At 41.6% G+C, this 12274-nt stretch overlaps 2 protein-coding genes across 2 annotated transcripts; one reads left to right on the top strand and one right to left on the bottom strand.

Moving 5' to 3' along the window:
* The first annotated feature begins 440 nt into the window (after positions 1-440).
* LOC306981165 (transmembrane protein 272) lies at positions 441-2776 on the top strand. Its single transcript, XM_079580718.1, has 5 exons — positions 441-494; positions 1467-1548; positions 1644-1694; positions 2018-2221; positions 2397-2776. Exons 2-5 carry the CDS (start codon positions 1491-1493, stop codon positions 2597-2599), a joined length of 516 nt encoding a protein of 171 aa, XP_079436844.1. The 5' UTR covers positions 441-494; positions 1467-1490; the 3' UTR covers positions 2600-2776.
* A 1618-nt stretch (positions 2777-4394) lies between these two features.
* pcolceb (procollagen C-endopeptidase enhancer b) lies at positions 4395-11004 on the bottom strand. Its single transcript, XM_079580697.1, has 9 exons — positions 10912-11004; positions 9879-9987; positions 8433-8691; positions 7413-7537; positions 6854-6990; positions 6114-6754; positions 4952-5032; positions 4706-4876; positions 4395-4615 (listed from the first exon to the last, which is right to left on the bottom strand). Exons 1-9 carry the CDS (start codon positions 10992-10994, stop codon positions 4485-4487), a joined length of 1737 nt encoding a protein of 578 aa, XP_079436823.1. The 5' UTR covers positions 10995-11004; the 3' UTR covers positions 4395-4484.
* Positions 11005-12274: the final 1270 nt, after the last annotated feature.

The following is a 12274-nucleotide window of genomic DNA, read 5'->3' as shown; positions in this document are numbered from 1 at the left end:
TTTTAATTATTCGACTACTATTTTTGCAGATTCACACTGAACATTGAAAGAAATAAACATCATTCTCTAGTAAAGGTTGGAGCTCTGTTTGAATATGACTAAGCATATGCTAGATAAAAAATACTGGCCAAATCCCTATCAGCATTCCACTCAATGACTCTCATTTGAAAGAATTTGTTTATCAAGAATCTGATAAGCCCTAAAGTTTAAACTTTACCAGTTATAATAAGGGGAGCCTTCATACTTTGCCTTGCGTCATAATAAAGCCTTCAAACTTAGTAACCAGACCTGTACATTTTGGTTATTAATTTTCTCATTACTGAACACATGTAACTCAAAAAGTATGTGTTGAAGTGGACTGTGTAGTCCGGTGCTAATTTGAGACAAGAGAGATCACGTGACCTCACCGACGCACGCTCTCTGTGGGCGCGGTGCTGTGGTGCCACAAAAGGTGCAGAGGCAGAGGTGAAGTGAGGAAATCATCATACGCACAGGTAAGGCGCAGATTCAACCAAACAGGGTCAAAAAAAGCATTTGATCGATTAAAATGTTGCATGTGTTTGTTGGTGATAGATGTTTTACTGACATCGTTTTATTGCGTAAATGCGAACTGGAGTTTACTTCGGAGATGAAATCAGTCCATTACTCTACGTGGCTCTAGATTACTTCACGTTATGCTTTCATGTCATTTACATGTACTGGGAGCGTGGTTAACCTGATCTTGTAATTCATGAAGTAAGCCGTATATAAACAGTTGGAGACATCAGCGCGCATTTGTAGTGTTTTGAAGTCGTGGGAAGTCCTGGAAGCTCTTCCTGTCAGTTTGGTCGGACTGGCTTGGTGGGAATGCAGTCACTCCTTACACATACAGATTACCTTTGTGCAGACATGCTACAGTGCTCCATTACTACTGCCCTCAAATATAACTACTCATTTATGCATTTGAATTTGTCCAATTATTGTTTTGTATATTGTATGTTGTAATAGTATTGCGTTCTTTGGAGATCCACCTCAAATATTTTATGTAGGAACAGGAAAATGATGATGTTATCAATATGTTTTTGAACTAGGGGGTGGGGTTAAATAGGTTTAACTTCTCCTCACTCCTTTTTGGACATGTGCAATTGTATTTGGCTTTTCAAGGGAACTGACAAGTTTGCTTTGTCTTTTGATTTGTAACAGCCTTTACGTTTAAAATTTTGTAAAAGTGTTGTGTTGCTCACATGTTCAAAATAAAATAACGAACGAACGAAAAAATATTTCTTTGCTATAAGCAGTCAAAGGAAAGTCCAAACAATGACACAAGCTGAAATGAAAAGAGAGAATAGTGAGATATAGGCAAACTAAACAGGCTTCCAGTATACTGTATCTTATTTTATCTGTTACAACCTATTCAAAAAAGTTATTGTTATGTTAATAAATGTGTCTGTTTACTGTTCTCCTGTATCTTTTGGTTTTGCTTCCAGTTGGTGAGCCCTTTGTCAGTGACAATGAGTGCTTTGATAGACCGTGTCAAGAAGGCTCCTAAACCCCCACTACATGTACTACGTAAGGCACGACTGGCATCTGAGTTATTTGACAACTTCATAATGCTCACAGCTCACAACTCACAGATACATTTTTGAAATGTTCTTTTTTTTCAGTATGCAGCAAAGCCTTTGTCAGCATCTTGCCTGTGGCACAAATAGCTATTGGTAAGGAGAAAAAACAGCATTCTTCTTCTGTCTGTTGCTTTTAGAGTTGAAAAGCTTGGGCTAAGAGCCTTTTAATCATAAAAGTTCCTAAAGCTTTTTAAGGTAACTTTAGCACAACTGCATTTCCAGTAAAATAACGTATATGTCAGCACAAAAGTGCTGGGGGGGTGCTGTTGTCTTTATTTCAGTTTTGATTAGGTACTTCTTTTGTATTTTGATGACACTTGCATCACCCTCATTCCTGTCAGGTTGCGACTTGCTCTGATGTAAAAGCATATTTTAAACTACTTTAACAATTTCAAATCATTTTGATCTTATCACAGGTGCTGTGTACTTGGATAAGTGCCCCCGGGAGCACTACATCCCCATCTACCTGGTGGTGATGGGGGCGTTTGGCCTCATGCTGGCCTTGCTGTCCTGTCTGCCCTGTGCACAGCCCAAAGAAGGCTCCACCAGCTTCCTCCACAAGCTTTGCACCAGCTGGAACTCCCTGGTGTCCGCTTTTGTCTGCTGTTGGTTCATTGCTGGTGAGTTGTATTATTTATAAACCATACTCCATTTCATTATTTGTTTATTTTACTTTTGGCAAATGATGAGCTGGAAAATGCCGATCACAAAATCAATTCCTCATGTTCAGTGCATCCGCTCAAGTACAAAGTTACAACCATTAGGTTTTAACCCACTAACCCTCTCCTCCTCCAGGTAATGTGTGGGTCTACAGGATTTATGAGCCCATCTACGTGAACAACGCCACCACCGCCGACATTTACTGCAATAAGACTGTTTACCTGTTTGCCTTCTGGACCATCACCCTGGTTTACATCTTGCTGATGGCCTTCCTGGTCGGAGGATGCTGTGTCCTTTTCTGCTTCTTCCTGTGTGGCCGCGCTGACCCGGACGACTGAGACCTGCGCTGCTATCCTTCTCTCACTGAAGAATGAGGCACATCGAGGAATCTGCATTTTTCAGATGATGATTGTGTCCCATAGAAGAAGTACCTTTTACTGTTTACTGCCAGGTCAGATGTCAACACTGTTTCCGCTGTGGCATAAATGGACACTTGACGTACAAACCAAATGCGAGGACTTGTCAGGCTCTTCATGCCCCGGCAATATAGACCAATATGTGTTTTACATTTTGATTGATTATATAACTGTAACATCAACTCTGAATTATATGTTTTTATTCATAATTGAATCCTTTTGGAGAGAAGTGACATTGTTTACATAGCTTCACTTTCTTAAAGGCCATATTCCTGATCACATGAAAGAGAAATGTAATTATTACCAAAGCAGAAATATGTGCTGCAAAGACACAAATCATGGTGATGTGAAATGTGAAGAATTAGTCTTAAAAATATACAAACAGAAAAGTTTTATTTTGTATGTGATTCTTGTAAAGTCCACTAGAGGTCTCTATAGCACCTGATTTTGTTTACACATACAAATAGAAAATTATACACAGAACAGTTGGAAAAATAAATAATATATCGGCTATAGTAAGGGTCAAGGGTCAATTAATTTATATAATATTGTATTTGATTTGGAAGCTCTATAGCTTTTGTTAAATTCACCACTTTAAAAGATTTACAACACATGTTAAACTCCTCATTAAACCTGATATTGTTATAACTGTCATGCGTCATGTTCCTTAACACAAAACAAGATTTAAAGAACGCTCCGCTCAGTTATTCATGTTATGATTCAAAGGACACATTGTGCAAACCTTCACTAAAAATAAATAGTTTTCCTAAACCTGAAAAACTGGTAAGAAGAACTATGGATACAAATTCTTCACAACCGTCTGAGTGAGTATTTTGAAGTGTGTTTATCTTAATCATCAATATAGTCTTTTAGCGACTGAATAGTGTTTGAAAAAGAAGAAAACCTTTAAGAGCTGGCGCACCAGCCTCTGCCCACTATAAATTCTGTTTTGTCATAGGGAAACACTTTCATTACAAGACCATGATAGCGAGTCTACAACATCACCCAGGAGCAGATCCGAATTTAAAGGTTAGTCCATTTCTTCATGTGTTTATGTAGCCAACTGTTCAAAACACATCTTTTTGTCTCGTCAGCATGGTCGAGACTGATCACCAGTGCCCTTTCCATCGCCCAAATCGTAATAGGTGAGACAATTTGTTTCTTCACTTTTGTTTTGTACAGCATTTATGCAGTTTCATCTCTCCTATAGGGGCTTTGTATCTGTATGATTGCCCGCGGGAGCCACTCATCCCCATATATCTGTTGGTGATGGGAATCCTCTCGGTGCTGACTGCCAACCCCGACCTACCACACTGGGCGAGGGGACTTTTGGAAATCTCCTCTTTTGGCTGGTTCATTGCAGGTAAACTTTGACATAAAACACTTTTTTTTTTTAATGATACAACGTTCACAGTGTAGATTTTCCACATAGGCAACATTTTTGTATATTCCATCTATGAACCCAGCTACAATCAAACCAACACCGCTCTGTACTGTCACAAGACGCTCTACCTGTTGTCAGCTACTTTTTCCCTCGTGTCTACAAGTTGAGCACTGTTGCTCAAATGTAGGCTATTGCAACTAAAATAAAATAACAGGCTTACCAGTATTGTGCAGTTTATTTTCTGACTTAAAAATAACAATTATAATTTACAGGCAAAAAACATAGTAAAAGTGAAATTATAGTCAAATGTATATAAAAAAATGTGCAGTAAAATGTGTAAAAAATACATGTGTTTGGTCTCTTGTTTTACATTCCCCCTTGAAGTGACGGCGGCTGTTGGGTTTGGTGGGCGGGGCCGTGGGGTCAGCACTGTTTGCGGCTCAGGTTGACCAGTGCTTTGGCGTGAATGGGTTTGTAGAGGAGGGTGAAGCTGGACGGCGTCAGCTGCCCGTTGCCCTGTGCGTCCACTTTCCCCATTAACACGTAATTACGCCCTGCAGGACAAGCAAAAAAAAAAAAAAAAACAGCATTAATCGAATTCCTCAAGTGTTCAGGTGTTAAAAAGCTGAAATAAGACATTGTACCTTTGATGAGGCCTGGACACCTCTTGCAGGTGGAGTGCAGACTGACCGACATGACGGGGCCTGACCGAGAGATATTCAGCCGCCCAGTTTTAAATCCCTTTATGATGAACACTTCCAATGTGGCCGAGCCTCGCGGACCCATGGTTATAGACGTAACTTTACCCGTGATGACTACAGGGAAACAAGTGGTGATGAGAGCAAAGTAAAAGCTGATCATATTGATTGTTTATGACTTTTAGAGCTCACCAAAGTCATTCGGGCAGAAGCTGGACTGAAGAGTTCCTGTCCTCTTACAGCTCTGTGTGCAGAGTGGGTTCAGTGGTAATGCTGTAAATACAGAAACAGGCTCTTTACATTCGAAAAATATCAGTAGGTTTTTTTTTTTTATGCTTTTTTTATGCTCTCTATGAATGAAATGAATGAAATAATAAGCCTATATCTATAATAGTTGCAAAATGTATCCCATTTAAATCGAAATTGCAATTTGAATGATAGTTATTTACAATACTCTTGCAAACATCTATATCCTATCTTCAAAATACGCCATCCCTGTAGTTCAGACCTCCACAAACATGTTTTGAATGAAATGAATGTGACTCTTGTTGGGACAGTTCAAATTTCAATCCTCTACAAATGTTAAAGGTGCATTATGCAACTTTTAATGGGAGAAAAAAAGTTGATATTAGTGCGTATTTGACCTTGTAGTGACCCAGCGTCTATATGAGTGGTCAGCGTGGCTTTACTTTTGATCACAGTGGCCTCTACAATGCTCCAGGATAAATTGTTGGGAAGGTTTTCTGGCGTGAGGGTCCGTCAGCAGAGAAAACCTTCCAAACAACTGACTCTGCATAACTTCAAATCATAACACTGCCGCCCAAGACGTGACTTCCTGTTTCGATCCAGCACGCCAAAATAAAAGCACACAGCTGATCTCATTGGTTAGTTCAGCAAGTACTTGCAATATTACAAGAATATAATTAAATACGCACATTTTAAGTGTTTTACCTGTTGATAGTTCGGCAGAAAGAAAGTTGAACTAATGAACTGCTGAAGTAATGAATAAGATGGTGCTTTTATTTTGGTGTGCTGGATCGAAACAGGAAGTCACTTCTTGGTCGGCTTTTTTATGATTTGAAGTCATTCACAGGGTCAATTGATCCTGGAGACCACTATGATGGAAAGTAAAGACGCCATGGTAACCACTACTTCAGGCGCTGGGTCACCACAAGGTCAAATATGTGCAAATATATATATTTTAAAAAGTTGCATAATGCACCTTTAATGCTCCTGTAGAAGTTTAAAATGTGGATTGTGACCTGAATCTTAATTCTAACTCAAAAATGTAAAATAGGTGAATAAAGGCTCCACGAAGTTCACGCCCGAACGATGGGCCTTGAGTGTTACTCACGTTTCGTGCTGACCGCGGGTTTCTTGGTCACTGTCTTTCTAACTCCTGGTTTGGGGGTCACCTTGGGCTTCGCCTTTGGTTTGGCCGTGGGCTTCAGTCCAGCTTTAGTCGTAGGTTTGACTGGTTTAATGGCTGCTTTTATCACAGGCTTGACTTTGGGAGCGGGTTTTTTGGTCGGTTTAGCCTTGACACTTGTTTTCGGTGTGGGTTTGATGATCTTTGGTTTCGGTGTGGCTTTGACTCCAGGTTTCACCACGGGTTTTCTCGTAGGCTTCTTTACCGGGGGAGAGGGTCTGGTTGGTTTGGGTTTGGCGGTCGGTTTCACTCCTGGTTTAGGGGTAGGTTTGCGAAGAGGAGGCTTCAAAGGCAGAGTCACTTTGGGCTTCACTGGTTTAACAATAGGCTTGATTCCTGGTTTTGGTTTAGGAGTGGGTCGGGCAGGTCTGGTCGGCTTGGTGGGCTTGGGGGTGGGTTTGGAGGCGGAGCTGGAGGTGGGGGAGCGGAATATGAAGTCCCCCCCAGCGGTGGGTCTGCGGGAACCGCGGGGGACGCTGTTATAGAGGGCCATGAAGCCGTCCGCTGTCACGCTGAGGTCAGACACAAACTGCACCAGGAGCTCGTTTCCATTGGTTATTATGGATCTGTTAAAAATCAGACAGGTGGATGTCAAAAGTTATCTGCAGCATTAGCTTTGTTAAATTGCATGCGAAATAGAGTTTAAGTAATGCAGTGCTGCTTACCCCGGGACAGTATCTCCACAGAATTTGCCTATTCTTCTAGAGTCGTCTCTCTCTCCGCCATTGAACAGCGCCACATAGTCATATCGACAATACGTATCAGGCTCCAAATCCAGCTTCTCAAACTTGACCTCAATCACCTGCATGAAATAAACAGAACAGATATATTACTGCAAACATTTTATGATGATGCCATTTCTTCAGTTCAATGGCTTTCAGACTGAGGTGATTTTCTTTTTCATCCAGAAAAGGAGCTGGTTTCTTACATAAAGAAAGGCATTTAGTTGCTGTTGAGTCCCGCCCCCTTTCCCATATGCTCACGCTCAAATCTCTTGGCTGTTTGCATGAACACACCTCTGCCTCTCAATGAACGCTTTCATTTTCAAATTTGTGAAGTTTTCCCCGAAATTGGCCCCTTTACCACTACATACAGCCGGCCTTTTCTTCAAATCAAACCTCAGTCAACACACCTGGTGCACACCAAAGGCTAATGCTATTAAATGATCATAGAATTATTATAAATGCATCATTATGACAGCAAAGAAGTAAACTGTAGCCTGACATTGTTGGGCTCCACGGTGATGTGCCACGAGCAGCTGATGCCTGCTGGGTAATTGGAGTTAGGCCAGTTGGGGGTTTTCACAGAGCCTTGTTCTTTGGTGAGTCGGCCGCCACAGAACTGGTTTTCTGCGAGATAACAGTAACTTAGTTATAAGGAATCATTTCAACAATAGAAAGAACAGACATGACACACCATGAGGCCACGCTCTGGGCCTAATCAGTTACATTCTAACATCACATCACGCCGAGTGGGGGCACCATTCGAGATGAAAAGGCGTAATTACGTCTATAGGCCAAAGTTCATTAGTTTTAAAGGCACACTGTGTGACATTTTGGATGACACTTGCCAGCAATACAAAACATGCTCCTAAAGTCAAGCTGACATAGAAAATACCATTTTTGCAGTGGGTGATCAAAGAAGGGATTTGGATGAAGACCTAACCTATCAAGGATAAGAGAAATACAATTTCAAACCATTCACATAGTTTGACAAATAAAAAATCTTGAATCTTGAATCTAAATCTCATATTTGACTGGCTTTAGCCAACATCTCCATGGAGACGAGCGGGAGATGTCCCGCTCTCAGTAAAGTTACAGCCAGGTCTGAGGTGAGCCGCTCTCAGCAAACTCACATCATGTTTATTCATTTTATGTTCATGTATTTGTCAACAATAAAAATATCAATCATATAATAAATAATAATGAATATATTTTCTATTTATTTGGTGAAATGTTGGCTTTTTAACATTTCAAATTTAGGCCTTTTATTCAGTGTTTTCAAATTTGACTTCGTCTTTTGACTCTTGTGAATTCAAAATTTGACCAGAGTAATGAGTTACTGTCATGTGGAAAGTGCAGTCCAAGAAACAACAGTGCTGTTCAAAATGTGCAGCTGGTCACGTCTGTATGACTATCACACATATCTTACATACATCTTTATCCCCTGAAATAGTTTATAACATAACATCAAATAAACTTGTAGGCCACATTAGTTCTGTCTTTTAATGATTATTCCCCAAACCTTCCACGTGTGGCTTGCCAGCACTGAAATAGGCCAAGAACCCTCGTCCAGAGGTAGACTCATCAGACATCATCTCCAGCATCATGGTGTTGGAGGTGGAGATAAGCGCTCCGGGCCGGAAGGTCCCACAGAAACGGCCCAACTTCTGCACGAGGCGGGTGTGACCATTGTACACATCCAGGTAGTCATAGCGACACGTGGGGTCCGCCTCCATGTCAAAGAGGCGAAAAGACAGCATGACCACGTGACCCTCGGGCACCTGGGGTGAAGGACATATTGTAATTCATTCAGTGAATATATTTCTTACTCTACAGATATGTTTAAGCTAAGCCTTACACATTATGCAAAAATATAAACAATATAAGTATAGTGAAAAAATAATACTAATTTGCTCAAATGTCGGCCTAAATAGAAGACACGTGAGGCAAGTGCTTTATTTTTCCCTATTTATTTCTTAAATTGTGTTCATGCTGTGACTGAGCCGCTCCACCACTGTGGGTCAACCTGACCAGCATGTTTTTGGAGGTTGGGGAAACCGTAGCACCTGGAGGAAACCTCCTCTGATCCTCTGAAACGGTGCAGCGCCTCCTGGGTTTGCCCTGTTTTAGAGCGTGGTGTCCTGCACTGGTCAGCCCCTCCACTTCCTCCTTCCTTTTCCTCCTGCGCAGCTCCCTCCGCTCCACAACAGTCTTTCAGAGTTTAGTAGTTAATCTGTTTTATTCTCCAGTGAACGTCCATTAGCCAGGCATGTGTGGCTTAGCTGCGGGTCTTGCCCGGATACCTTCTCCTTTGTCCCTTCCTTGTTTCCTGTAGGTGGGTGTGGCAGACCAACTCCTCTCTGAGGCTGTCATCAATGGAGGGTGTCAGTGGCATTTTATTGGAGCAGGCTTTGTGGGTTGAGGTTGCAAGAAATTCCTTATCAACCCCACAGCGTCTGCTGAGAGGTTTTAGGATTGAGCAAAGCCAGTAGTCTAAAGTTACAGATGCAGTGAGTACTTTGAATTCTAGTAACAGAGGCATCGATTACTGATAATAGAAGAAAACACCTGGAAGCACTAATGGGAGAAGCATTTCCTTTAATGTTTTTCACATGGACATTGTCCTCTACTTGGATGAATAACCATCATGTTATTTCTTAATTCGGATTATTTGATCCCAGCCCTGCTCTAATGTCTCGTGCAAAACTCCAATCACTGTCTGTGTATATGAATGATGCATAAAGTGATAATGGTTGGAGAGTGATACAAGTCTCAGTCAGCCTGCCCCAAGGCAGTTTTAGCTACAGAAGGGATATCTTACCACATTTTTCAAGTTAATGTGAGGTATGAGGCATTAACATACATTAACATAGATCATGAGATTGATAATGTTCATGAGAATAACTCAAGTCCTGTTGATTTTCATTTGATCCTCTACATTTGACATGTATCATTCCTCTGGACTCACAGTGATGTACCAGATGCATTTGCTGTTGGGTTTGTAGTGGCTGGGGAAGCCCTCACTGGCCACGATGCCCGAATCTGTCACCAAATGTCCTCCACAGTTAAAAACTGGCCTAAAGCAAAACCAGAAGTCACTATTAGTTACAGCAGTAAATGTAGAGTCAAAAACATGAATATGCAGGTTGCTTATGTAACTATACAGAGTAATGAGGGGCTGTGCACACATGCAGTGGGACATACACGCTGCAAACCGCACCGGGACAGGCCGCCTCTGTTCTACTTTCAGTTTCCTGGACGCTGTTTTTCATAACTTGGTCAAAGTAAACCCTAAAAACTGCCAATATACATAAAATACCATGAATTTTCTCCTCAAAGTATGCCTGAAGAAAGTAAAATAATGAATGGCACTACAGCATTGGTCACACATGGCGTCTGGTGACACACACCCACTCAGATAAACACAGATCAAAGAGCCAAACTTTCCTAAACATTTAATTTCAAGTCCACCAAGTCTCCTTCCCTTGTTTAATTGATATTTTCCTCAACTGTGTAGCTCACTTGCAACATTACAGCACACTTTTACTGCTTCATTCCCCTTGCCAGAAGTTTTGATTATGTACTTTTGTTTTGATCATTTTACACTGGAATGCAACGACCACATTTGGCCCTTCCATCTTGGAAATGGAAAGCCCACAAGCATGTGTTTGTCCCTCAAATGAATTTACATCCCAAGTGCGTAAACAATAATACAAGCCTCACACAGCCTTCGTGAAAATTGATTTATATGAATCACTGATATTGCCCTCAAAATTGTCCACAGACATTTTTTTTGTTTGGAGGATGCCAACCACATTTTCTCAACAAAGCAACCACTTAATTCCTAGTGTGCTTTCAGTGGCTAGACTGCTACCAGCACAGATAAACAAACTATAGCGAATCCCTGTTTAAAAAGTGTTTTGACACGTGCAGTAGGTAAGATGTGGAAGAGCTCCTTGGCAGAAAGCTTGAAGATTAAAATGTGTTAGCAACAAATTTACCTGGTATTAGTTGGACTTTGAGCCTTGGTCCATCCTAGGGTCAGTAGGAGAAACCAGCAGATGTCCCACACCCTGAACTCCATGGTGCTGTCCTCAGAGGCTAGAGAAGGAGAGAAGGAGGGAGTGAGGGAGCTTGGAGAGGTCCAAGGAGAGGCGTGGGGGAGCGTGGCAAGTGGGCGGGGTCACTCACGCAGGAAGTGGCAGTGCAGCTGAACTTGGGGTCGGTTAACTGTGTGTACGCTTACCTGACGCCAGTATCAGTTATATGCACACTCTATTGATTGATCAAAAGATAAATAACATAGGGTTAAGTGGAATGTGTTCTTTTAAAGCAACACTGTGTAACATTCCACCAAAAAGTATGTGCTTTGTCGGGTGCTTTATTGGTAAAAAAAGAAAGAAAACAAAAAGCAAACCTCTAAAATGATTCATTTTTCCTGTGAGCGGCTCGTCTCTCTTCAGACCTGACTCGCCTCTTGGAGGTGGGCGGAGCATCACCGGCTCATCTCCATGGAAACGTAGCTGCTTTGATTGTCAAACAAGCGTAAATACAGACAGTACATTAGGTCCATTCCAAATGCTTCACTATGAAAATGCAAACAATAAATGTAGCCATTGTTTGTATTGCAAGCGTTTGGAGTTTTACAACACTTAAGCTAGCAGTTCATAACCTGAAATCTTCTGTAGTGTTGCTTTAAAGATGGTTCTTCTACATGCTCTATTGGACAGGGCAGTATTGAGTGAAAGGGGGTGAATAGTGGGGGGGACATTCAGAGCCAATAGTTGAGGTCATGAAGCTGACAGTGCACTACATGTGTGCCACTACTTATTCTCCTGGGCTATGTCGCTAAAGCTAGTTACTGGGTGTATGATAACACTTGGTAAAACATGAGTTTTTTTTTTAACTACAGCTCCACATAAAAGCTATTGTATTTTAAAAGTGATTGTGTAATCCCTATAATCATCAATGATCCAAAGTCGCTTCAGCAGCTTTGTGTACACCCTGGCATGCCATTGTCTTTTTTGGGCTGCGGTGACCACTCCGGCTCAACCCACAGTTCCAACAGAAGCAGCCTGTGGTTCGGCTCACAAACAGCTGCCCAGATCCGCTCGCTTTGTGTCTCCACGCCGACAGTTGCAAAACACCAACAGAAATAGACGCAAGGAAACGCAATCATGAAACTTGCTGCGCACCGAAAGACGGTCAGGGAGTTCAGAGTAAGGTCTTTGACATTTTATTGTTTTTCGTACAAACAATTTCACAAAATATTAAGAAAGTGGTGCAGACATCACGGGACGCCGGAAAGTATAGGAGACCACATGACCAAGTTAAGCGTCACAAAGAGGAAAGACTGAAGAGAGA

The sequence above is a fragment of the Gobius niger genome, assembly GCF_951799975.1.
Source record: "Gobius niger genome assembly, chromosome: 21".
NCBI lineage: Eukaryota > Metazoa > Chordata > Actinopteri > Gobiiformes > Gobiidae > Gobius > Gobius niger.
Note: the sequence above shows the minus strand (reverse complement) of the source record. Positions and strands in the feature narration are given on the sequence as shown.